A 26,997-nucleotide genomic window follows, 5' to 3' on the forward strand; every position below is an offset into this window, starting at 1 on the left:
ATGACATAAGTATTCCAATCTAAACCTATGGTATTCCTATCCATTAGCTAACAATAAAAGAAACTTGTATATTAAATGTCAATTTTAAAGGTCCTTTGCAGTGCTACAATACTTAACTTTCTTACAATTAGGATTAATTCCTAAAATATCTATTTTATAATCATGTTGTTGAAAGAGGCTATTTATAACAGTTTCTTACAGTCTGATTAACAACAGCAAAAACCAAGATACTTGGTATTTATTATTTGAATGATAATAACAGTAATAATTTATTAAAAGTATATGCCAGCCCAATTCCAAGCAGCTCTATATTATTATTAAAGTGATGTATACTTAGTTCAAGGCATTTAACATTAACCAAAACACAGGCATACCAAGAAGCAATTAATCTAATGTCTATTTCCAGACATCCCAATCATCAATACCCTCCAAATGTTTTACAGAACACTTAGGATTTGAATAGCTTTCTAAAGGCTAGGAAGTTGGGGATGTTTTGGAAGGCAAGATGTTTCAAAGGACAAGGGTAACAAAAAGAAGATATATAATAGGCCCCTCACTCCCATAACTTCATGAGAAATGGATAATGTCCACAGGTTTTCTCTTAAAGATGCAAGAGGCTGGCTAAACAGAAGATAAGAACTTGTAAGGTCCCAGGTTCAGAATGTTAGAAAACAGAAGTACCCTTCAAGTCCTGAGAAGGCAGAGAGTATTAAGAAGAGATTCAGATGAATCCTCACTCACTCACTGGAGTATAACAGGGAAGGGAAAAGAAGCATAATCGAATTTGCAAGATTCTGTAACTATCCCCTACAACAAACACCTAAAAACCATTATTATTAATTATTAAACATTTAAATAATAAAAGATAATAAACACAAAACAAAAACAAAGAAGTAGCAGGCATAGGAATCTTAATAATAATGGAGCCCCCCCTCACTTGTTTCATCCATCCCCTGGTGTAACCAGATCTTAAGGGACCTACAGAAGCTCAGAAGATATGAGATCAATCCCACCTGGCAGATGGGGGGAAGATGCCATAGTACAAGCTCCAAAGCAGAAAAGCCCTGCCAATAAGAACTAATACAAATTAAAATTTGCCGTGTGGCTACCAATCTACAGCACAATGCCATCTCTGCTCCTTCCATGTTTCTTTTGCCACTGAACTTTACCTGGAAGCCAACTATCCTGTATCTCAAGGCTGAGCTCTATCATTGTGCTGTACAGCCTTTTCACTTAAATGTCTGGGGTAATCTCACGCTGTGGATAAGAAATGACACACATAAGAAAATACTGACCAGTAGTGGTTCCAATAGATTTCAGTCAGAGGATTTTCCTAATCAAACGTCACAATCAGACTACCCAGGATTATAGACAGTCCACGACTTACAACCATTCATTTAGTGACTGTTCAAAGTTACCATGGCACTAAAAAACCACTTATAAGTGTTTTTCACACTTATGCCGTTGCAGCATCTTCATGGTCATGTGATCAAAATTCAGATGCTTGGCAACTGGCTCATATTTATGATGGCTACAGCATCCTGGGGACATATGATCCCCTTTTATGACCTTCTGACAACCAAAGTCAACAGGGAAGCCAGATTCACTTAACAACCATGTTACTAATTTAACAAATGCAATGATTCACTTAACAACTATGGTGGGAAAGGTCATAAAATGAGGCAAAAATTCACTTCTCTTAGCAACATAAATTTTGTGCCAAGGATTTCCTGTATATTGAACTGGAGATGCTAGGGGCTAGAGTCTAAACCTGAAGAACATGCTGAATATGTGTTTACAAATGAACCACTGTTTTCCTCAAGCAACATCAACAACCCACAGATAAGGTTGCCATATCTGAACTGCAATAATCCAGAGGACTGCTATAATATTCCTACACAAGTCTATATTAAGAATGAGACAACTTTAAGAAGCCTATTCTATTGTCTGTTTAAAAAGAAACCCATAATCAATTTTTAAAAATCTAATAAGCTGAAATTCTTCCAATAAAAAAAGTATATGTTTGCTTGCAGATGTTTTATAACCCAATTAGGTAAAATCATCAATGTGTAAGACATTGCCTAACATTATCAAAATACCCAAGAATAGAGCTGGTGTGAAAAGCAATCTAGAGCTATAAATATTTCTTCTTATTTATGGGAGAATGAGAAGAACTTCTGAAATTGCATTCTTGGCCATACTATATAGCCAGAGAACCAGATTAAAGGCATAAAATGGAATAAAATATGATAAAAATGGAAACATAACAATAGCAGAGGAATAAATAAACAATGGAAGTACAATATGAAAGTTTTAAAAAGATATCTGGAGGAGGAGCAGAAAGTGCAGGGGGGAGGTGGGGTCAGCTAATTAGTCCCGTAGCCACTTCCAGTGGGCCCCCAGGCTAACTGGTATAGCCAAGTCTTCAGATTCTTCCAGAAGGATAGAGCGGAGGCAAACTTCACCCATATAGATACTCTGTAGGATAACCTTTTGAATTTAACAAGTATGGGAAGGCAGAAACGGAATGGGACAACCTACCACTGCCAATTCACCATTCATATAAAGAATGCCAGTTAATGAAGAGCTGAGAGTACAGATCATTCCTATACACTTCTGGCTATTTAGCAGCTAATTATAAATAGGAGAACTCATGAGAAATTTAGAAAATTTTGTTATTCTTTGAAGAAAAAAGATGAAAACAACATAGATCAGCATGATTGAAACTATTTTGTACATTAATTCCCAAAGCAAAATTCTTGGCCCAGGAGACATTGTGATGTTGGCAGACTTTGAAAGACCCATCCCTAAGGGAAGTAAATACACCTTTTATATTATTGAATTTTATACAGGAAAGGTGGATTTCCTAATAATTCATTTGTCTTTCTTCATTTGCCACAAAAAATATAATTACTGTGGTATAATTAAGGCAAATAATTGTAGGCGTCCACTGGAAAAAAGTTATCTGTTTCTGGCAACATTCTCCCTCATGTCTAGAGAATGAAAGAGAATGACAGCCACTAGCAATTATATTATGTTTTCCAGGAACATCAACCTTAATCTAATTAGAGACAGCCTTGTCAAATAACGTAGAGGAAGACAGAAATTAGCCTTACTTGTACAAATGAGTTCTGACACTTTCAAAAATCAGCCACAAATATTTTCATGCAGTTGCTATCAGCTTAAAAGCAGGGAGTGACATATAATTTAATTTCTTAGGATTTTTCTTCCCATTTCTTAATTGTAGAAATAACAGCTACTGTGACTGGTGGTATTATAGGCTTGATTAATGTTCATGAATGCTAAATAAATATTTGTAAAAAATATGCCTTCTGCTATCCATTAATATAGACAATTTCTAAGATGAGCTACAACTGGGCTTTCAATAACTGCTTAATCTTTTACCACAAAACAGAAGAGAAATAAGATATACTTCTGGCCTAATTTTTTTTAAAAAATAAATATAATATCTGTAATAACAAAAATGTTACACTCTTCCTTGCTTTCCTTATGAAACTCAAGATAGCTTATATTTGATCCCTACTCACTGAATTGTATTATTGTACTGCTATGATTTTGTAATTATACAACACATACTGAAACAAGCTGATATAAAAACCATTTGAAGTCATAAAGAATATATTCGGACCATTGATTTAACCAATTTTCCTCCAATCTATGATCATGACATTATTTGCTCCATCCTCATAGCCGGTCCTTAAGTCTGACTTGGCAGGGGTTGCTATCTTAATATCTTATTTGCTGTGGGGCAAATAAGGATGTGGCTATTAATGGAGTTTCTGCCAGTGAGACCCCCATAAATCATTCTCCTTAATGTAGGCTGGGGATGGGTGAGGAGGCAAGTTGATAGAGGACAATAATGGCAGGCTTCATCTTCACCGTGGTATCTTTCCATTCTTGTTTTACTAGAATGCCTTAGCTCATCACATGTACCACCTATAACATCTTCAGATGATCTGTGTGCTGGGTAGGCAGTTGGATAGTTAAATCAAGGGTAGAGTGGTAAAGGCCTGCACTGTCCTGCTCCTCCCTTCTAGGACATTGGCTTCTTCATGTGTTGGCCCACTGACTTACAAAACAAAAATGCTATGGTTGATGAGTAAATTGCAGGGCAGAAGGAGCAGCAGTATGTAACCTATTAAAAGCAGCCAATAGGATCCCCAAGGTCACAGCTAAAGTATTGCACGTAATATTTGTAGCAAGTCTTATACTGGAGAAAATGGAAATCTTCACTATCTTACCTAATCGGAAATCTCACAAATTGGGCAGAGTCACTTATCATTTGGATGGGTGGAAGGGGATAAGGCTGAGCATCTTCAAGGGGAAGATAAGGGAACAGATGCTTTTCTCAAGAATCCTTCATTGAGAATTCAGGTGAGGTTTTATAGTAGTAGACCTTTTCATCAATGTTCCTGAATTCTTTTCATTTTTAAATGAGGGGTAGATAGATTTTTTTAAAAATTAGGTTTAACAATTACAAATCTGTATTATACTGATTTTTATATTGGCCATTTGGTCATTTTTTACTTTTAAAAGTCATTGGAATATAAGCATGCTCTAATGTTAATTTGCCCTTAACATTTTTAAAGTTTCTTTGTGGTGCTATATATGGCAAGTTATTTGATTGAGAATGGATTCAACAAGGTGAAAATATAAATAACTAAAAAGTTTATCTTCCAATAATCTAAAAATAAAGCAAATCTTGAATACATGTTACAAGAATGCAAAGTAATACTGTCCAGTACCTAATAAGTTTTTTACTTATTGACTTGTTTTAATCATAATTGAATGAGTCACAGTATCTCCATTCATAGACTGTTGCTGTTTACCATGATTTGTTGAACAAACCCCAAGCATTTGAATTGGATAATATCCTAAATCATGGTTTACAATCTACAATGGAGGAATTCAAACACAATAAGCAAAATCAAACTAACCATATTATGATTTAATTTGATTTAACCTTCTTTCAGCCTCCAAGGACCACTTACCTTGCCACAAGGCTGACTCCTGATGATCAGTTTGAAACATACATATTTTTTCTTGAAAGAATGTAGATATGGTTTACCATTGTTAACTTTTCCCCCAAATTTCCATTTGGAATAACAATTGGAACATACCAAATCTAATTTTAGAATTATGACTGTAAGGAACTATTATTTGGGAGAAAGTACTTGTAGTTGAAAAATGTTGAGCTTTTTCTTTTTACTAGTTTTCCCTATTTGTTTTAGAATTATCAAGAAGCTTCTACTTTGGAACAATTTGTAACTCGCTTCTTGTTAAAAGAAACTCTGAATCAACTACAATCTCTACATAATTCCCTGGAATGCGCCATGGAAACCACAGAAGAACAAACCCAACAAGAGCAGTAAGATTCTTACTATTGTGTCACAGTGGTAATAATTTACATGGTAGAAATTATTTTAGGAAAGCTGCTGTAGACTAATGTCTTGCTCAATTACTGTAATTTACAGAATGATACTTTTATTTTATATAAAATAAAACCCGCCCTGAGATTTGTAGTTAAATTGCTTGAAAGTAGCTGTGGTCCATAAATTATTCCCTAACTATTCCTTCTATTTCAAGACTCTTCCTTCCCAATGAATCCATGTCCAGGTAGTGATGTCAAGAGAGCTCTTGCATTGATGAGCTGTTCTTTTTTCTGGTTCCACTGTCTTTGAACTAAAAAGGAACTATTTTGGAGCTTTCTGTTCCATTGCCTAGTCCACAATTTGTCACTCCCAAAGTGATCTTTCATGATTCTCGTTCTCGCAAGAGGACTTCAGGCAGACATTCTCAACCTTCCTCACAGTACTCTTGTTATGGGAACATATAAGAGAGAATCCTATCTTGATCTCCTTACTCAAGATTGGATAAAAATAAAGATATAAATATAATAAATATATTGGGATCTGTTACTTTTTATATAATCATGTTAACTCAGTATAGAAACACAAATAATGTTATCTAGGTCTGTATTTTTGTTGCTGGTTTTATTTCTAACTGGTTTTTATGTAGATGACCAGTGTATTTAGGGTCAATTTTGTGACAGACAAAAACAGTGAGCAAGTTTAATAAGGTTTCTCTATGTAAAGGGTTGCAAATAGATTCAACATATAAATAATTTAAATACTGAACTGCTTTATATGTTTTTTCCCCTAAAGGCAAGTCCCAAAGAAGCCAGAGGTTCTCAAAATACAACATCCAGGAAGACGTTCAGGTCGAAGGCTCCAGAGAAATAATAGTTTTTCTCCAGTTAGTCCTCTTTTGAACCCAGGTAATGTTGTTTAATATTTACCATTGTTTATTCATTCTTTAAAATCCATGCAAGTAAGACATCATATAAAATGAAGAAATAAATTTCATTTTTGAAAAAAATGTATATAATCAATCATTTCTTATATTCTGATCATTTTTAATATGTTGTTTGTGTACAGTACTGGCTTTAAATCTGCCAGATATCTGCAACTAACTTTAAATCTGCAGCTAACTTTAAATCACATTGTTCTGAGTCATCTAGAACAGTGGGAGGGCTGCTTTTTGTGGATTTTAGTTCAGCGTTTAACACAATTCTTCCACACAGACTGGTGTCTAAACTTCTGGACCTTGGGCTTTCTAATTCAATCTGCCTTTGGATTATGGATTTCCTGTCTGGCAACTCACAGAGGGTCAGATTAGGTAATCATACCTATTCAGCCCTTATTCTTAACACTGGTACACCAAAGAGGTTGTGTGTTGAGTCCCTTACTCTATACTCTTTATGTGCATGACTTCATTCCCACTCACGCTAGTAATACCATTGCTAAATTTGCAGATGATACAACAGTGGTGGGACTTATCTCCGAGGGGGATGAGTCTGCCTACTGAGATGAGGTGAACCGGTTGCTTTCGTGGTGTGGAGACAACAACTTGGTCCTCAACACCAATAAGACCAAGGAGCTTATAGTGGATTATAGAAAGAACAGATCAGACATTCAGCCCTTGCTTATCAATGGAGACCGAGTGGAGCAAGTGGCCACTTTTAAGTTTCTGGGTGTTACCCTAAAAGAGGACCTGACCTGGGGTGCTCACATTGCAGCCCTGGTCAAAAGGGCCCAGCAGAGATTATACTACCTGAGGCTTCTCAGAAAACAACAACTGAATGAGAAACTGCTGGTGACCTTCTACCGCTGCACCATAGAGAGCATTTTAACATACTGTATGGTTTACCAATTGCAGATAGGACAGCACTCCAGAGGGTTAATGTGATTGCCCAGAAAATCATTGGTTGCCCTCTCCCCTCTTTGGAAGAGCTTTATAGCTCCCACTGCCTTAAGAAAGCTCAAAACATTCTCAAAGATCTATCTCATCCTGGGCACCCTTTTTTTGAACTATTACCATCTGGCAGACAGTACAGAATAATAAAAATAAGGACAAATAGGCTGAAAAACAGCTTCTATCCCAGGGCAGTAGCTCTTTTGAATTCTGCTGTATAGTGCAGTGGTGTGATGTCGGGGGTTTCCTGTTCAATGTATGAAGGGTGAAGGATGTGTGTTTGTGTTTATTTTCATGGTCATGGTCATGATGTGCACTGAAGATGGTGTTTGATTTAGTTGTACGAGGTACAATGACAATAAAGTAAACTAAACTAAATGTCTTGCAGGGTTTAAAATATTTCAATGTATTTGAATTATAATATTTTAGATATACATCTTAATATATTCAGAAACAAATATATTGTATACAAAATAATTTAAAATAGCCACATATTCATCCTGATAATCCACTGTAATGAAAATGCCATTTCTACCTTTATGGCCTGTTTTTACTGTAGTTGGATGTGGAGAACATATATTTTATCTCCCCACTTCTGAACAATTGGCAGGTTGATACAAACCTCTTCTTGACTTTCTGAAGGAATTTTCTTCCCACCAATATTCACTTTAGCAGGACACCCAGTCTTGGCTGCTCTCAGAAATTAAGCAAAATTTATCCTGGTTAGAGTTTACAGAAGGAACTATTTTGGAGTTTTAAACTGCTGTGAAGTGTTTTAAATAAGAAGTGGTTTATGTATGTGCATAAATAATAAATTCCAAGATTATTGGTGACAAAGGGGAGTTTAAAAAACAGAAGAAAGCAAACCAAGAAATGGCTGCCCCCAAAAAATTCAGAGGGTTTGAGTTCAACTTGCAGGTGTAATTATCTTTACTAATATTTATTTGGGGGGGCGGGGGTTGATCCAGTGCAAGCAATCCATGAGGAATGAGATTTCTACATTTTCAAAAGAAAGCAGCAGTAGAAAGATTTAAATCAAGACAGAATCAACATGGGATTTATACTTTACTTGCACCACTTGTCCAGTGAAACAAAAACTCCCCTCCCTCTCCAAGAAACAATACATAGATATCATAAAAGTGTGTCTTATTAAGCAAGTACAATCTTCAATCATATTTCAATTCAGGTATGTTATGTTTTACAAAGGTTTCCAGAAGGAGGACAACCAGTGGATGACCCAAATAAACAGACTTCAGAAGCTGATTGATAAGCTAGAACAGAAGGTGTGCATGACAACTTCATTACATCCCTCTTTGCTATTGGAAGCTTCTGTAAGAAATAGGATTCATCCAATATTTAAGGTTTCTTTTTTGTTTAAGAATCTCTGAAGTTTACTTTGTTCTAGAAAGAGGACACATTGATGTGTACTCCTCATTGACCCCGTTCATGCCACCAACTATTTTGTATATTTTCACTAAACCAAAAAGCAGTACAGTACAGGGTATGTCAATTATCTCCAGCACTTAAGGAGTCTGTTAATCCACTTATTGATAGGGCAACTTTTCAACAACAGAATAAAATTTTGTGTGGTGAGAGAAGCTGACAAAAGATAGATCCAGTTTGAATATGATACGAATTAGAACAGGGGTTGTGAGTTAATAAAAAAAAAATAGAAGGAAGTTTTATTTAAAAATAAATAAGTTCAAGAAAAGCCACAACTGTATCAGGAAAAAAAAATACAAATATTTCTTTGCCATTGAGCAGGTAAACAACAAAAACTAGTATATTACAAAAAGTACACAGTGAATTCACAGAGAAAATTAAGACCCACTCTTGTTCTCTTAATATCTTTATTGCCTTTCATTATAGAGTAGATAGTTCTATTAATCATTAAACAACATGCATAAAGGAAGTTCCAGGAGGCGTGAGAGATTGCCTTTAAGAGAAAGGATGCATGTTGATTGACCAGGATATATATTTTTAATCCATATTTTTTAAAAAGTTATATTTTACAAGTAGATTATCTTTTAATCTACCACACATTGCAAATCCTATTTTACTGCAGATTTGACCAGCTGAAATTATTAATGTATCACCATCTGCCAACATGTTTAATCTACTATCTGTTGATTGCTTTAACATTGTAGCAACCATATTTCCCAATGCTTGTCATGTGGACCATCTTCAACCAATTCCAGACAAAAGTAGTTTTTAATTCTGAAAAAGAGGAAATACATTGACCATAAAAATTGAATTTTATGGTCAGTCATAAATCAGAAGAGGGTTCTTCTTGGCAGGATATGATGCTCCCCTGGCATAATCTTGTGTTGAAAAGATTTGATGGTAGAAATATTTGTAACTATTCTGAAAACCTCTATAGATGTATTTTGCTGACTCCTAAAATGGAGCCCTTGTCAGTTATCTCCATACACAAGCTATTGCATCCACAGGGCAGTGCTAGACTATTTCCCCAAGAAGGGAAAATAATCTTTTCAATATCTTTAAATTCCACTCCATTTTATATGATATTTTCTACAAAAATAGATTAGGAATCACAGTATTTTTATTATTATTGAAGATTGTTAAAGCACTAGATAACCCTTATACTTTTGTATTTCCCCTTTATTGGTTGACAAGGACCTAAAGCTTGAGCCACTAGAAGAGGTTTCAGAAGGAAATACTAAATCTGTAAGTAATATTTCTCAATTCCACCCCATGGAATCCATATGAATGGGAAAGCAGAAGGAACAAGAGTTCTAAATCTGTTCTGCTAAGGCTGGCATCTTCTTTCAATCCACAACCTTTTTTGGCACTTGTTTCAAATAAAGGCTTTCTAGAAACATGATCCAAAATCACACAAGTTTATTTATTTACACGTTCCTCTACTCCTGCACTCAAACATGAAAAACTTTGCTTTTGTTTTATCATTTGATCTTTAGAGCTGGGTTCAGACTTAGCTATTTTTTGACTGACCCATTTTAAAATCAACAAAAGGATTGAATATTTCCTATCCCAGCTAATGTCACTTTGTATGCATTCTAGCTTAATAAACTGCTTTAAAAGCCTAGATAAACATATATTAGAAGTAAGCTTTAGAAGCATTTTTACATGTTGAATTCATAAAGCAAGATAGCATGTGAAAGAGAAACCGAGAATTGATTAAAAAAAAAAAACTTTAGGGGATATAAAGGGTTGTAACGTGAGTGGAGCCAGAGTAACATGGCTGGGGTTACAAAGAAGAACTTGAAAAGCAATCTCAGAATAAGCTTTAAAAATGAAAAAAAAAGATAATTTGATGACAGTATAGTTAATGTCAATTAATTGGACTGCGTTACTGTTTTGCCAGCAAATAATGATTGTTCAGCGTCAGATGTCAGTAATCACAGAAGAACTAGAGCCGTTCCGCTTTGCTCTAAAGCAGTATGTAGATATGGCCTCTTCTCAGGATGGATGTCTGCAGTGAGTATGTCATTCTCAAGGAATGGAAGAATGCAGGTCATTATACTTTAGGGAGATTGCACTTTGGGAGACATTGGAAATCATTAATAAAGAACATTTATAAAACATCCTAGGCTGGCTAATTCAGCAAATGTAGTATCTCCATTATATTGTTCTCTTGGAATTATAAATGCCACAGTGGGCCACAGTAAACATCAGGCCACCATTAATAAGATAGAAGAGACAATCTTTATTTTCCTAGGTATAAATCTGGCTGAATAGAGTGGCCTTATTCCTCAGATGTGTCAGCTACAAGGTTTAAATGCACCCCAAACATGCATTTTATGAAGTAAATCTCACTGAATAGAACTTACTTTTGAGTAAATACAAGTAGTAAAGGTTAGTTTTTGAATGTACAAATGATAACCAATAAGTGAATTAGTGCTTTCCTATGTCAAGCACCTTGCTGATACCACCTGATAATTTCTTTCAGAGTACCAATATTACTGTATAAATCATTCAAGATGTACAATTTCTATTATTAACTGCAAACTTTTGTTAAAAAGGAGATATTTTACATTATAGCACATTGTATAACATGCTCTACTTTCTGATTTCCAGAAAGTTAACAAATTATGACTAACCAGTCAATTTATTTGGATGCATAGATTAGATTTTTCTCAAAGGTTGAATTTCAATTTCTGTTTGCATGTTACTGCAGATTATTGCTGACAAAACAAATTAGGTGTCAAATCTAGTTCAGAGCTATATAAACAAATATATATTTGCATTATATTTAGCTATTCATATAAATATTGTCCATTTTGTCAAAGTAACATCTACTGAAATTCATGAAGTTACAGTGAACAAAAGAATGTGAGTGGAATAGGATTACAACACTTTTACTAGAAACTATTGTCCAAGTGAAAAACTAATTAACATCAGTAATCTGATAAAGATACAGAAAACTAAGAGAATTTCCATTTAATCTTATGTATCATTTTCCATGCATATGGTGCCATCTGCTGGCAATTCTCAAATTTGACATTTTGCTGTAATTACCCAAGTAGCTGCATCACATAATTGAGTATTTCCATTTCATTCAGCTGAGGGTCAAATATCCAAGGAAATAGGTTTTCTTACAAAGCTTACCAGTTGAATAAGGAATTGTGTGCTTTCAGAGATACTCCTTGTGTAGTTTCTAGGTATCAGATTATGAATTTCCATTCATCAAATTTTGGGAGGTTAGATTCAATTCTTCTTCCTTTTTCCAAAAACTAACAGTATTTCAATTTTTAAAGTTTCAATAAAAATAATTATGCATATGTTCACATATTTCATTATTGAAAAGTTTAACTTTGAATGTCAAGTTTTTATTACATTACAAATCACATGGCTGCTATGCTATGGCCAAGAAATTACTATTTTTTGCTAAAATATATTCTGCTCAAACTTAGGTTCAAAATTCCTCTGAATAGTGTACCATTTATTGCAAATGCATTTTGGCTTTCAACTAGTTTTATATGAGGTTGTAGTGCTGGAATGATTTATTTAAAATTTCATTCTCATGGTCATAAAAAAGGGTGAGCTTTAACTTAGTTTCATATTACAGAAACTAGGCATTGTCACTAGGCTTATACCAATCCAAAGTTGAAAAAGAGACAAAACTGTTTTTAAATAAATGTAAATATAAGCTGTTTTCTATCCAAATAATTTTTGTGCTTATATTTTAGCGTTTCTATCCAGAAACTTTCAGGCAAATCCTGTTTCATTGTTTATGAATTTTGGGAAAATAACGCCTGGAACAGGTAAGTAGGTTTCTAAAACACTATTATCCATCAGCATCAGCATGCTTAGGCAATATAAGCAGTTTACTGCATGTCACTCTTCTGAATTAATTGCTTTAATCAGGAACCAACATTGCTACTTTTATAGGTACCTTTCTGAAAAATATCAACTTCCTATTCCAGCAGTATAAAGATTCCCCTCGCACATATGTGCTAGTCGTTTCCGGCTCTAGGGGGCGGTGCTTATCTCCAATACAAAGCTGAAGAGCCAGCGCTGTCAGAAGACATCTCCATGGTCATGTGGCCGGCATGACTAAATGCACGGAACGCTGGTCCCTATTTTTCTACTTGCATTTTTACATGCTTTGAAACTGCTAGGTTGGCAGAAGCTGGGACAAATAACAGGAGCTCACTCCATTACGTGGTGCTTGGGATTCAAACTGCCGACCTTTCTGATCAACAAGCTCAGCGTCTTAGCCACTGAGCCACCACGTCCCTAATACTGAACCTTAAAATATAAAAAGATTTTCGTGGCCAGAAGGCAATGTAAAAGAATGTGATAAAAGCATCAGTTGATTCTAATAGATTTAGAGATGAAAATACTAATTCATCAAAACTCAGAATACATTTTAATATGGCAATATTTTTACATGTGAAAACTCATTTTGGACATAAAAGTGTAGCCCCAGAGCAAATATCTCAGAAGCCCATGGTGGCCCTATCTTGTTTTTAGATAAGAAGCTCTGTGATAAAACAATTCACAACTGCACACTGCCCCATTGACACAGTTTAATCATAGATCATGTTTCTGAATGAGTTCTGTCTGGTTATGAGCCTGTGCACATCTGAAGCATTCATTTGTGAATTGGAACAGCTAGGATTGGATTGGGCTATTTGTATTATTCATGATTAATTTAATGGTACATTTTAATACTATAAAATGTAAAACAAAAAATGTTGTAAGAATGACTTTAGGTAAATATTACTTATTTCTCCAGTCATCTCCAGATGAATTATAGCAAGTCATTCCAAAGAAGTAATGTAGATTGCCTGGAGACTCCAGAAAACATTACAACTATGCTTGTTCCTGGTAATGTTTTTTTTTTTTTACTTTAAGTGTTTGTTATTTCCTTGTGTTCTTCCCAATCATTATTTAGTTCTACTCTAAGAAACAGTAACAAATAAATATCCATTTGGAAAATATTATTAGAGTATAAATCTCATTGAATACATGGTGGCATTAGAGATTAACTGAGGCGTATTTGTCAATTCCAAATACACCTCTGTTAAAGTTAGTCATAACTTTATTTTGCTTTGCTTTGTTTCTGCAAACAGTAAACAAGACATAGTAGCCTAATTTAGTTGCACACATAATGCCAAGTTGTAAATGTTGCCAACAAAAAACAAAAACAAAAAAACACCTGGTGAATTTACCTCAACCACCATTCATTCAGCAGTTATGACAGCAATGAAAAAAATAGACTAACTAGTCCCTGAAGTTGCTGCCATTGCAGCTTCCCTACAATCATGTGATCAAAATTTGGGCCCTCTCACATTTAAAGCTATAGTGACTCCCACCCCCCACCTATAGTCCCATTTCTGCCTTTTTGGGTGCCCTATCCTACATATCCTTGCCCCCCCCCCACTGCCGCCACCTCCCACGGCTGATGTTTACCATTTTCTTCATGTGCAGGGCCAGGATTCAAGTATTGGGTGAGGGTGTAGCCATGGGATGTGCACAGTGAGCATAGCAAAACCACAAAGCCTTGTCTGCCCTACGAGGTGGCTAGGCTTAGCAGTGAGACAGCAGTGTTCTCCACTGCCAGGCAAGGCAAGAGAGCCAGCAGCAGCTCCCCAACAAACATGGAAGTTGTGTGGGAGATACTGTTCAGGGTAGTGGCAGAACTGGGGGATGTGGAGGACACCGGTGGTCCAGAGGTTCAGTGCACACCCTGCAGCTGTTGTTGGAAGCACCTTCTGCAAAGATCACCTCTGGTAGCATCTGCTGCAAAAGCGATGGAGTCTTTGCAGCTTGCCCTCCTGGGGAGAAGTTTTGCAAGTTAAGCCATACCCTATGCCTAAATCCTCAGCCATCAGGAAGAGGGGAAAGGTGGCAAAGGTCAGCAAGGGTAGCAGGTCCCAAGTCAGCAAGGATCATGAAGGTAGACTGAAGCTTTGTGGGTGTACTGCTGGGCCAGGTTGCAGCTAGACTTCATGCTGCAGCTCAGGGGCTTTTTGCAGCCCGAGAGCCATGGAGTGCCAGGAAGCCCCTGAGCTGCATCATATTCTTTTTCTGGTCTTCCTGAGTTCACACAACACTGCACTCCCTCCACCAACTCATGCATGGCCAACCTTTCCAGGCCTCCACCCTCAACAGTATTCTCATGCTCTGCACCTGGGATTCCTGCCTCTTTCTTCTTAATAACCATTGTGACTTGGGCCTGCAATGGAAATGGGGAGTGCCAGATTGCAGTCACTAAGTGATGCAGTTACATGACATGTCACTTTACATCTGCACTGCCTGATGGAAATTCTAAGTCCCAATTCTCCTAAGTGGAGGATTACCTGTATGAATTTTAGAATAAAAATATTAAGATTTCATGGATTGTATAAACTTAGTTGAAGACATTTGTTCTATACTATTGAATTATTGCTCTGATTCTATAAATCTCAAAGTTGGAAGAGGCCACTGAGTCCAACCCATTTCTATTCAGTTAAAATAATTCAAAAGCATTTATTGATAGGGAGTACAGTTGTAGAAGTTATGATTCAAATGTTCTGATTCATTTAAGTTTTATTTGCTGCAAGGGTGCCTCCAGATATAATTTAAAGGATTGATCATTTTCATGGGTCAGATAGTGCTGATTCAGAAAGAACCAAAAAGTTAAAGAAATTCTTCTGTATCCACACAAAATTTAAGATCCAGAAATATTCTACTTCATGTATCCCTTTCATCAGAAGTGGCAAAGTTAATCTATAAGGGTTCTTTCAGATATGGTACCTTTCTAATGGGATTAATCTAATTCCCAGATTAAAAAATATTTAAATGTCAAACATACATTTTTATCAATACACCATTTTACCAAATTGTTAATTGATGAATTTTAATTAGCTCCCATCCCATATCAAAGATATCTTTTTTAAAAAAAAAAAAAAATCAGGCTAAAATCAACACATAAACTTATATGCCGATGACAATTTTCTCTAAAGCTATGCTGTTGTGTTTTATCATGTTTTATCAGTCAGATAAAAAAGATTGCCAAATCCCAACAATTTTTAAGTGTCTTAGTCAAATTGTGATATGAATATTATGCCATTTAAAATATTGTAATCTTGTAGGAATTTTGCAAGGTTCATGTTTATTTGTTTATCTATTAAATTTATATGCTGCTCATATCACTCTACAAAGCTACACTGTAAATATTTCTTACCGTATGTATGTCAGTATATTTTAATCTATTCTGGTATAACAACTAAAGTGAAATATCTATTTACATGCTGCAAAATTACTTTAAAACTAAGCAGTCCTTTGAAATGTTGATGGAAATTACTGTTATGAGATTATTTAAATCATGAATATTTGCTTTTCAGCTTCTTGGTGCATCCTGAACAACTAGAAGTACATACTTCTTAAAAATAAGCTTTATATTAAACAGCACCTAGAGAACCACCATAGTCTCTGAAGTTAGCAAATCATGACTATTCTTTCATGGACAGATTCTTCCATTTAAAAACAAATCCATGTTGTAAAATTTGTTGTGATTAATATTGGATGGAATACTACAAATTCGTTTTAGTCATGGTTCTTTTTATATATAGTATTGTGTTGCTTGTATTTACTATTGCATTTGTCTTTTGTAAAGTTCCCTGAAAAATCATTTCTACCATCGTTTGAAATTGTTGTCTTCTAAATTAGTGTAGTGATGTTAGTCAGATGTGTACAGAAAATAACTGTGAAGAAACTAAAGTATTTTACTGTTTTATATTTATAGTTAATAGAAAAAGTTTCATTATATTATGTTTATAAAGAAATCTATATGGAATAGCTATGTTGACATCAGAGAGAATACGAATACACATCTTTGTATGGAGATGATGCTATGGTTTTGGCTGAAAACTTGAATAATTTGCAATGAACGTTAAACTGTATGATGCAACAGGGATCATGGACCTGAAAACTAAGCTATTAAAAACTAAGGTAGCTATGTTTGATAAAGAAAATGGAACTGAAGTCAGAACCTCAAAAGGAGGCAGGAAGACACTATATGGACAGTGCATAAAACAAGAACAGTTTGCAAAGACAAGTATGGAAAAATATTGACATTGATGTCTAAAATTGGCTGTTTCTTTTTCTTATCACATGCCTTTAATTTCTTTGTCTTATTATGTTTTAATTTCTTAGGCTTATTGTGCTTACTTCCTTTATTTTGAAAGGGAATAGTCTGATAAATATATACTGTACATATGTAAATGTTCAAATGCTGTCCCAAGTGAAAGCACGTATCTTTAGTTGCTCTGTACACAGCAACGAAAAAAAATCTTCACAAAAGCAAATATCATCCCACATTTACATTCATAACCAGTAATATACAAGGTTCAATGTTCACCAGAAAAACATTACAAATGTAACATATTTGCATAAATTGGAAACATTTGAAAGGACCAAAATACAACAGTAATTGATTAGCTTTATTAGGTTAGGAGGACCATTGTACTAGAGGACTAGATGTATCTTTGAATTCAAAATCTTGTTAACTATTTAGATGCTATCATGTGGAAAAGAAAGTGAAACCCAATTTGATCTAGTAGTTCTAAAGCTTAAGCATCAGCTAGAAATGAGAAAACTGAGTTCTAGTTCCACCTTAAATATGAAAACTGGCTGGGAGAGTTTGACCCAATATTCTCTCTCAGCCCATGACATCAGGTTCTGGTGGCAAATCAATTGATCAATTTCTATCTTAAACAAATGGATCGAATTAGGTTGATCTCAAAAAAAGTGGAGTTGTTGGAAAAATGCTAGGAAAAAATGTGGAAAAGAGTACACAGCAAAATCTGAGACGGGGGGAGGGAATGACACATGTAGAGACCAAATTCTTGACACATAACCAATACATATTTAAAATATTTTTAAAAAACTTTCAAAAAGGATATAGCACCTAAATCCTAATAATTGAATTGGAAGTTTTAAACATTGAACAAAAAGACAAGTAGTAATAGCACGTGGACTTATAGGCTACATCATAGTGCTTTACAGCCCTCTCTAAATGGTTTACAGTCAGTACATTGCCCCCCAACAATCTTGGTCCTCATTTTACCGATCTTAGAAGGATGGAAGGCTGAGTCAACCTTGAGTCACTCAGGATTGAACTCCTGGAGTGAGCAGTGAGTTAACCTGAAGTATTGGATTCTAACCACTGTGCCACCTTGGCATTTGTAATATACAGAACAGTCCCATAGCCTGTATACAGCTAATTAAGTTGGGACTAAGGATATGAGACAATCTACATCTTTTATGGTCATATTCTGCTTCTTAGTATTTAAATGTTTGGCGTGAAAATCCTCAGATGCCAGTGTTCATACCAATTTTTGTACATATTGTTGTTAAAAGATTCTACAATCTAGCAAGAAGGTTGGAGCATGGAAACAAATTCCATGTGGGTCCATGTTCCCCAACTCAGTTTAGTTTATGATGAATTGGCATCTAGTCAAAATGCAAACAGCCACAAGATATGAGCAGTTTATAGCAGTTAGACATATGGCATATTCTCAATACTTCGAATTTTGCTAGAATAAAAGGTGAGGAATTAGCCTTCCATTTGTTAGGAACTAAAATCTACTGCAATGTATATGTAGCATTCCCAAAACTTGACAAGTGATAATGATCCTGCTTCAGTTGTTTCTTTATCACTACAAAAATCTTAATATAATACTAGTTCAGAATCAGACAAGTTGAAGTTGATTCACATACATTTTTGCTTGAATATAGCTTTACTGATGATTACACCAACTGTAAAAGATACATTTGAATTCAGTCTATTGACATTACAGATCACTTTTCCTTAATTTTTTTAAGTGGTGAAAAGAGATGCATTCTTTATCTTCAGAAAGATCTATCATTGCTTGTAGCAGGTAATAAACAATAATTTTTCTACAAAACAAAAGGCCCACACATTTAGTTCATAGAAAACATTACATATTTAAATAAGCTTTGAAACATGTTTGCATTTATTAGATTGAGTCACAATTCAAGATAAAACTGAAAATTATTTAAGAAACTCAATCTTCTGACATAACTAAAAGAGCTATGGAAAATATATAAACAATGAATTAAAGTATACTAGCAATATTTATGGATAAAAGAATGTGTGACAGGACATCCAGAAGACTACTATTCCATACTGGCAACTCTGAGCTTTACCTTCCCCTCCACAAATTGCTTTTTAGATCCAATACAGTTAATGTTATTTCAGACATTCTCTTCTCAATTTTCATTAATAAAATATGCTAATATACTTATGCAGGCTCTCACAGCCAGTGTCAATCTAATAGTGATGACCTTCCAGAGTAATAGGTTATGGTCTAATTAGGAGATCTGAGAAATATGCTACAAAGCAGATCGCTGTCACCTCAGAAAATGCCAGCCACAATTGCTGATGAAATGTCAGGAGACCAGGTACTGTAATTAGATGACACCCATTAGCCCAGAAGCTCATCATCACTGGAAAGATATACAAGTAATCTGCAACTTATGATTATTTGTTCAGTGACCATTTGAAGTTACAATGACGCTAAATGAATGGCTATGACCAGTCCTCAGAGTTCTGCCCACCCCAGCACCCTTATTGTCATGTGATCATGAGCTGGGCACTTGACAGTTGGTTCGCATTTATAACCGGTTGCAGCACCGACAACCACGTGATCTTCATTTGCTACCTTCCCTGCTAGCATCCCCAAAAAATCAATGGGGAAGGTGGTAGGGAAGGTCACAAGTCACTGTGGAGAGAGATTTACCCTATGCTATGTTGGCCACCTGTGCACACCCATGCACCCTCCCTCACCTGTACCCTTGTGTACCCTCTCTAACCACCACCCCAAGCATCTTTCTGACCCTTGCTGCACCCTGCACTCTCTCTCTCTCTCTCTCCCCCTTAGAAGTGCATCTCTTAGCAATGGGAATTCCAAGCTCTATTGCTGTCATAAATCAAGATTACCTGTATTAGTAAAGTTTAGACAGGGATTTTTAATCACATGTAGTTTGTGTATTTATAACCATGATGTGAATGATTGCACAGTTATGGAATTATAAGCAATAACTCAATCTAAACAATTCATGTAACACTTCATATAATAAAAAATATGAAAAACCTGTTCTTGAGCTTACAAAATCCATGTAAAAACGTGACAGGAAAAAATTATATCTGTGTTATGCAGAAAAAAATACAGCTGCATTCTTTATTTTGCAAATCACAAACACAGCATCACTTTCCCCACTGTTAAAGAAGCATGCTTTTTACAAAGTTTGAGCAGCTGTTACTGAAACTCTTCCTTGTCTGTCTCACCACCCATACACATATACACATACATATACAAGTATAATCCTACTTTCATTATAAAACCCATCCCCAATATTTCAGTGGGGAAAAGTTTGGAAGGACCTCATGTATCTGGTTTCATTTTGGCATATACTTTTGTGCAACATCACTTGAAATTTACAAATGGTTGGAAAATCATGAACACCTATCCGTTATGTATTAATTCTAAAGCCTTCAGACATCCATGGCCTCATTCCATTCATTTCAATCATTTACAGTTTATTTTTATATCTAAAGGATAATAGTTTTAAATACCATGAAATATACAAAATGCACTCCACTTAGATTTTGTATGCAGGTCATTCTTGGTCAAGGAGTATATTTGCATAATATATTCAGACTTCTTTCCATTTATTCATAAAATAATATAGTAAGCAGCAGCAATTACCATTTGTGATAGAAATGTGGTTCTTCCTTAAACTACCAGAGATAATTAATCTCATAATAAATTATCTGCAGCATCATTTTGTCATTGTGACTAAAAATGGATATCCATGCTGCAACTTCACTATACAATGAATCTGTACTCTTAATTTAAATGTCAGTAAAATTATTTCTACAAACTCAGTTTTAAATTCAAATACTTACTGGCTTTTCCAGTACAATAGGATGATCAGGAAGAAATTCTGGCTTCTTTTGGGCAAGTGAAACCCCTGAAAGTTTCAGAAGGAAATCTCTGCTATATGTTATTCTTTCTGCCAACACAAACATTTATTACTGAAAAGTGATAGGAACACTGATAAACAAATCAGGCATCTTCTAATCAGTAACTAGATTTTTTTGGCAAACAATTTTACAGATGAATTTTAGTTAGCAAATCTGTATCCTTATAACTAAAAATAACAAAGTATGGTTCTGGATGTTTGAATTATGATTATCATTCTATACTAAATGTTATAGTAATTTATATAGAGTTTTAAAGTTCAGTGTCTAGTGTTATAAAGAGATTGGATTGACATGCAATCATTATGTGGCTTATTCCTTGAGTTTTTGAAATATAAATACCACCTAAGCTGTAAGCATGGTATGCTAAATGAGTTCTTGAATACAAATTCATTTAAATTCACAGATAAATTTCAAATATTGAATTGAAATTGAAAATTACTAGAAAAGTCTAAGCCCAAAACCCGAAATATATTTTGTGTATTTCTTTATGATAATTTTAAAAAATTTAATACTTACCTTTTGTGACTTCATTTTTATGTTGCACTGACAGACTAGGAATCAAATTGTCATTTAAAACCAGCATTCCATTAGATTTACATATCTAAAATAAAGTGTAATACATATTATATTCTAATATGCATATATATCTAATATACATATTTGTATATTATAAGGATCTAGGAACTTTTGATAATTCATGCAAGAGATATTGTATCGAGGTATTATACACAGAATCATACAATACAATGTATACCACATGTAATTTTAATAGTGAAGACCACCACCAAAACACTTTAATTGCAGATCATAAGGTTAGAAGTTATGTAGTCACTATGGAAGGAAAAACAAGATTCATTCAAATTCTATCACAACTTTTTCACAGGCATACATGAGAAAGTACTATAAGACTGTCAGATCAGCCACCACAAAATCGTCAAGGTTTTCTCTATGCTGTTTTTATGTATCATTTAGGACAAGATACAGGTAGACCCTGATTTATGGTCACAATTGAGCCAAAATTTCCACGCTAAGTAAGACAGTTATTGAGTGAATTTTCCCCCATTTAACCTTTTTGCCACAGTTGTTAAAAAGAATCACTGCAGTTGTTAAATGAGTCACATGCTTAAGTGAATCTTTTCTGCACTGTTCTGAGGTTTTGTAACCTTCCTAGCCAGCTTGACAAGCAAAGTCAATGAGGGAAGCTGGATTCACTTAATGACCACGATTCACTTAAAACTGCAATGATTCACTTAACAACTGTGGCAAAAAGGTTGTAAAATGGGGCAAAACTCACTTAACTACTGCTTAGCGATGGAAATTTTGGCCTCAATTATAGTGGAGGACTAGCTGTAGATGTTACAAAGTATGTACTAATTTGGTATGCACATTGTAGGAAGAGAATCATATTAGTCTATATTAGCCAAAAATGGGCAATTTGATATAGGATTTAAATTGGTATAAGATAAGAAAGTTATGAAGATACAGCTCACACGTGAAACAGATTATACTTGTGTTAAAACACGTTCCTTTTGAGGTAGCCTGAAACTTTTTGATGTATATAAGTTCAACAATTGCTCATTCATCCTTGCTGCTACAATCTCATTTTTGCAAAATAACCACTTTGAGATTTGCAGTAGAGTGCCCCGGAAGTTTAAATGCTCCACATAACTTAGTCCTTCTTTTGATTCCTGATATCAATTTGTAGCCATTCATTATTTTGTCCAAATTCTGAGCTATTAGAAGGTCAAGGCTGGCAAATGATGGCATATATCATATTAGAAGTCCTCTAAATACTATATAGCTGTTTAAAAATGTTTCAACAAATGTTTTAAAAGTTTTTAATACATTATAGCTGTCAGTTGATAAGGTAATCTGTCCACCTCCCCGCTGGACCCTCCGCTCATCCTGCCAGGGCCGCGCCAGAGCCATAAGGGTTGGGCAGAGCTGGGAAAGTGAGCCGCGGGTGTGTGCGTGCCTCCTCCTGCCCCTCGTTGCCAAATCTCGCACGGGCGGGCCGCGGCTTCCCCACCACTCAGCAAGCAGGAGGAACCGGCTGCAGCCCTCTCCTCTGCAGCGCAGATGTTGACCTTGTGGGGAGAGAGAGGGAGAGATCCTCTCGGGCGAGCGCCTTCCCCTGCAGCCCTCCGCACGAAAGGAGGACCCGCCGGTAGGGGAAACCGAGCCGCGGAGGCGCTCCGTGCAGGTGCCTCCAAAGGCAGGAAGGACGGGCTGGCGGGCGCTAACCTCGCCCGTTCTCCCCGTGTCGGGCTAAGGGTGGTGGCTGTTTCCGCTGCGAGCGGCTCCCGCCTGGCCTTTCTTTGAGGTGGAAAAGGTCGCTGGGCTGAAGGGACCGGCGCGTCAGAGGCGCGCAGTGTAGGGAGGTCGGGGAGGAACGGAAGAGGCCCCAGGAAATTAGCTTCCCCACGTTGGGTTGGGCTGCCCTCTCGGGCAGGGGAGGCTTTGTAAAATAATTCGCTTTACCTTCGAAAGCAAAGGGAAGACGGGAGCGCCTGAAGCCAAGTGTCTCCTCAGGGCTCCGGTTGCAGGGAGGAGCCCTGACTGGCCGCACGTGACGACCCGGCGTATAAGACGACCCCCCCAGTTGGAGGCATGATTTTTAGGGCAAAAAAGTCGTCTTATACGCCGGCAAATACGGTACAGAGAATCAACATTGAAATAAGTATAGGACCTTTGCAGAATACCCCAATCTGTTTGATATAATGGGCTTTTAGCTTGATTGTCTTAACTGTAGACTTAGCAATTCTGCTCACAATATATTCATTAGAGCCCAAGAGAGAATAGGACAATCTGTAATTCAGATCCCAGTGTGCTGTTCTTTCAAGTGGGATGTTAAATATCTATGTCAAAATGGTTCTATGAAAGTGAAAAAGAGCATGAGCAATATCTTCAATAATTGGGACACCACATTTATATATACGGCATGTAATCTGTCCAACATATAACCTGCATGTGCCTAATCAACTGTCTTCTTTCATTTTTCTCTACCTCATCCCAATTTAAATTGTATATCATTTAGCTCTAGTTCACAAAGACTTATTCCTTTTAATAAAATTTGCTAGTTCAAAAAGGTTATACCAGTTTTTTTATTTGGGGTAGTTGCAGTAAAGTACAGAATGTTGGCTGGCAGGGACCAGAGGACAAACTTTTCCTGCAGGGGTAGAATGTTCCATATTCCCCAAAACATAGCCAGGTTTCTAGGGCCTTATGAAAGACTAACAGGGTTGGGGTCAGTCTTTCATAAGGTCCTAAAAACCTGGTTATGTTCTCATGCCTGGGGTGCTGAATGCGTTAAGAACCCATTTTCTGGCAATATTGCTAACTGCCCAATAATTTTGCTCCTACATATATTTAATCTGGATGTTTTTACTGTTTTTATTGTTTTTAATATTTTAATAGTATTTTTTTTCAATTGTAAGCTATCCAATCATTGGCTGAAATGGATGGCTATGATTGATTGATTGACTGACTGAATCAAAGTTCTCATCCTAGTAGTTTAAAACACAAGATAATCACAATTATCATTTTACAGACTGCTATTTCAAAAAAAGTTCACTGGCACTATAGCCAAGTAAGAGAGAAATTTTTGTTGTTGCTGTTTTACTGAAGTAATACTTACTGAACTAATTTCATTATGTAAAAAGACAGAAGCACTGCATGGAAAGTCAGCCTGAAAGCTACCAGAGTCTGTTGATACTGTGGCTAAGGATGCTGTAAAAATAAAAGGAATAGGTTTAATTCTTCATTAATACCCTGAGTGCCCTTCTAAATCTCTGTATTAATATGTTTTCTGCACAAATTCTTGGGGTGATAAAGGCACTTACCACGAGCAGAGAGGCACAGAGATCTTGCTGGCTGAAGGTGTTTACCAATCAATCTCTTAGTTTCCATTTGTTAAAACACTTGGAGATGCCATGCTGGAAAATAAACAGCCCCAAAATATACACAGATGGGAAACCGGGTGATTACTCAAAGTGCACTAACACACACACACACAAAATAAGAAACCGCGGACAGAGGCTTCATAAAAGAGTGCTAAGTTCATAAGGAAGAATGGCCATACATCATAACCACTTAAACAAAATATACATATACTGTTTATATATTTTCCCAGCTTCTGACAGCTCAGGCGACAAAAACCGCGCCACACATGCTCCATTCGCATGCGTGGTCCCCTTTCTGGCGCGGCCTCTGCGCTTCTCTGGGGCCATGGCGTTCGACCTTTTTGTCGGTCGACGGCCCTTCTTCCTCCTCGCTTTTTGCTTTAGTGAGACCTGCTTACCAGCACTCTGCGCTCTCAACCCGGGAGCAAGAGCAGCGCCGGCCGTTCCCGCGAACGCAAGGAGCGGTCTTCGAGAGGGAACCGGACGGGACAGGCCGGCTAAGTGACGGGCGAAATGTTTGTGGCGGAGAAGCAGCTAACCGCCCCCTCGGCAGAGCCGCCAGTGTTCTAAAGGCGCGCGCAGGGAACCTGACGGCAGCCGTTACTATCCATCATCGTCGTTGTCGTCATCATTATCACCATCGACCACAGACTCTTTTCTTTCATATATATATAGTTCATATATATATAGTTCATATATATAGTACATACACACACACACACACACACGGATGGATGGATAGATGATAGATAGATAGATAGATAGATAGATAGATAGATAGATAGAGAGAGAGAGAGAGAGAGAGAGAGAGAGAGAGAGAGATACCTGCTTACCAGCACTCTGGCTCTTTGCCTGTGGTTAGTTTGCAGGCGCGCTCCTGTTGAGAATGGAAAGGCTCCTCCCGTTTCTTACCTTCGCTCTTTTATATCCATTTATTTCGAAACATCTTAGTTTTCTTACTGCAGTTTGAAAGCGCGGAAAGGGGAATATAAAAATATTTAAAGGGTAACCGTTGAATAATTTGGCATACGTTTAGTAAAACTTAAAAGTGTAGAGACTAACTTGCATGTTCTTCAAACAAGTTGATTCTGTTGCCTCAAACTTTATGTTTCATTATTAACTTTTAAAATGATAATATTAGGACTTTTAATATGGCAGTGGGGGCTGCTTTTTTAACTTTCAGAAAAATGTGGGGTTTTTTTCTTTTTAGCCAAGACCTTTTCTTTTGGTAAATGAAGACCTGTAATTTTAGCATTAAATAACAGCATATTCTTTTAAAAAATCCTTGAATACAGGGGCAAGTTTTAAGAAAGATACAAATCCAGCTGAAAGGAGTAATGTAACTAATAAACTTACCACTTGTGAAATGTTAGCCAGAAGCAATGTTTTCTTTTGTCTAAGTTTCACATGTAATCATGTCTTTTGTTGTTAGATCACTTGCTTTCTGATGTACCATATATACTTAATGTATTTATCATTTTCCATGTTGGATGAATTACTTTTCTATGATTTGTTCCTTTTCCAGCATCAATATCAGATGCTGTAATTAATAATTTAATAATTTTTAAATAATCAAAAGTTTACTGACACAAGACAAACATACAGCATGCAAGCATTGAATGCAGCCTTGGCCCATCTGCAGCATATTTTGTAATCATGTACAAATAACTAATTTCTGCATGCCTAATTCTAGAATTCTCAATTCTAAAACTAAATTCCTAATAAAAATACTAATTTTATTCATTCATTATATTTTTATGCCGCCCATCTCCCCTGTGTGACTGATTTTATAGGCTGATTTTTTACTTTCTAATTGGCACATCTTATCTCTCTTGCTAGAAGCAAAATGGTTTCTTTTAATTTATTCCTTATCTGCCTACATGACCCTTTCACATTTTCATAATAGTAAACACTAATTTCTAAAATGGAATTGGTTTAACTTTCTATAATTACATTCCAACACCTCACAACAATCCTGTGAGGTGGATCAGACTGAAAGAGTGTGACTGGCCCAAAGTCACCCAACCAACTTTCATGCCTAAGGGAAGGCTAATATTCAGTCTTCAGGTTTTCCCCAATGCCAAATTGTACCTTAATAATAATTTATTAATTTTGTATGCTTTCTGATTCTCAATGACTCTGGGGAGCTAACTACACTAAAAGGATTTAGTTCTATAACATTTTGAAACTACAGTTGGTACAAATTACAATAGTCAATGGTGGCTTTATGCTTATATTGCATTATAACATACACACAGGTAGTCCCCAGTTTATGATAGTAATGGAGTCTGCCCACGTGGACAACTTTATTTTACAACCTTTTTTTTCTTACAGTCA

The 26,997-nt window shown here is 36.0% G+C and overlaps 2 protein-coding genes across 7 annotated transcripts in view; one reads left to right on the forward strand and one right to left on the reverse strand.

The window, feature by feature from the left end:
- NECAB1 (N-terminal EF-hand calcium binding protein 1) overlaps positions 1 to 16,287 on the forward strand; it is a 43,258-nt gene extending 26,971 nt beyond the window's left edge. The window contains exons 6-13 of the mRNA XM_087961987.1: positions 5,253 to 5,389; positions 6,186 to 6,298; positions 8,482 to 8,558; positions 9,913 to 9,963; positions 10,622 to 10,734; positions 12,447 to 12,521; positions 13,499 to 13,590; positions 16,092 to 16,287. Of these exons, the coding sequence (XP_087818113.1) occupies positions 5,253 to 5,389; positions 6,186 to 6,298; positions 8,482 to 8,558; positions 9,913 to 9,963; positions 10,622 to 10,734; positions 12,447 to 12,521; positions 13,499 to 13,590; positions 16,092 to 16,117 (684 nt within the window). The 3' untranslated portion in view covers positions 16,118 to 16,287. The remainder of the gene's footprint in view (positions 1 to 5,252; positions 5,390 to 6,185; positions 6,299 to 8,481; positions 8,559 to 9,912; positions 9,964 to 10,621; positions 10,735 to 12,446; positions 12,522 to 13,498; positions 13,591 to 16,091) is intronic.
- Positions 9,112 to 25,315, reverse strand: C3H8orf88 (chromosome 3 C8orf88 homolog). 6 transcript variants are annotated; one of them, XR_015748979.1, is made up of 7 exons: positions 25,059 to 25,315; positions 24,601 to 24,693; positions 24,396 to 24,487; positions 21,275 to 21,359; positions 20,681 to 20,787; positions 11,866 to 11,990; positions 9,112 to 10,795 (listed from the first exon to the last, which is right to left on the reverse strand). XR_015748979.1 is itself a non-coding variant. In XM_087961982.1 (6 exons), exons 2-6 carry the CDS (start codon positions 24,665 to 24,667, stop codon positions 11,922 to 11,924), a joined length of 420 nt encoding a protein of 139 aa, XP_087818108.1. In that variant the 5' UTR covers positions 24,668 to 24,693; positions 25,059 to 25,315; the 3' UTR covers positions 9,112 to 11,921. The 6 variants fall into 6 exon arrangements, 5 of the variants coding, with proteins under 5 accessions (XP_087818108.1, XP_087818111.1, XP_087818112.1 ...); XM_087961982.1 differs by having other exon boundaries at positions 9,112 to 11,990; XM_087961985.1 differs by lacking the exons at positions 9,112 to 10,795; positions 11,866 to 11,990 and adding an exon at positions 17,176 to 18,648 and having other exon boundaries at positions 20,681 to 20,745.
- Positions 25,316 to 26,997: the final 1,682 nt, after the last annotated feature.

Source organism: Notechis scutatus, chromosome 3, assembly GCF_049901735.1.
Source record: "Notechis scutatus isolate UNSWTSFEM ecotype Mainland chromosome 3, rNotScu1.2, whole genome shotgun sequence".
In the NCBI taxonomy this organism is placed as follows: Eukaryota; Metazoa; Chordata; class Lepidosauria; order Squamata; family Elapidae; genus Notechis; species Notechis scutatus.

Excerpts from the sequence above, each read along its gene's own strand:
- C3H8orf88 (XM_087961982.1), bottom strand. The coding sequence starts at position 24,667 with ATGGAAACTAAGAGATTGATTGGTAAACACCTTCAGCCAGCAAGATCT. Across the intron at positions 21,360-24,395 it reads TACATAATGAAATTAGTTCA|ATATGTAAATCTAATGGAAT; the intron begins GTAAGTATTACT and ends ACTTTATTTTAG. Across the intron at positions 20,788-21,274 it reads TAAAAATGAAGTCACAAAAG|AAAGAATAACATATAGCAGA; the intron begins GTAAGTATTAAA and ends TTGTGTTGGCAG.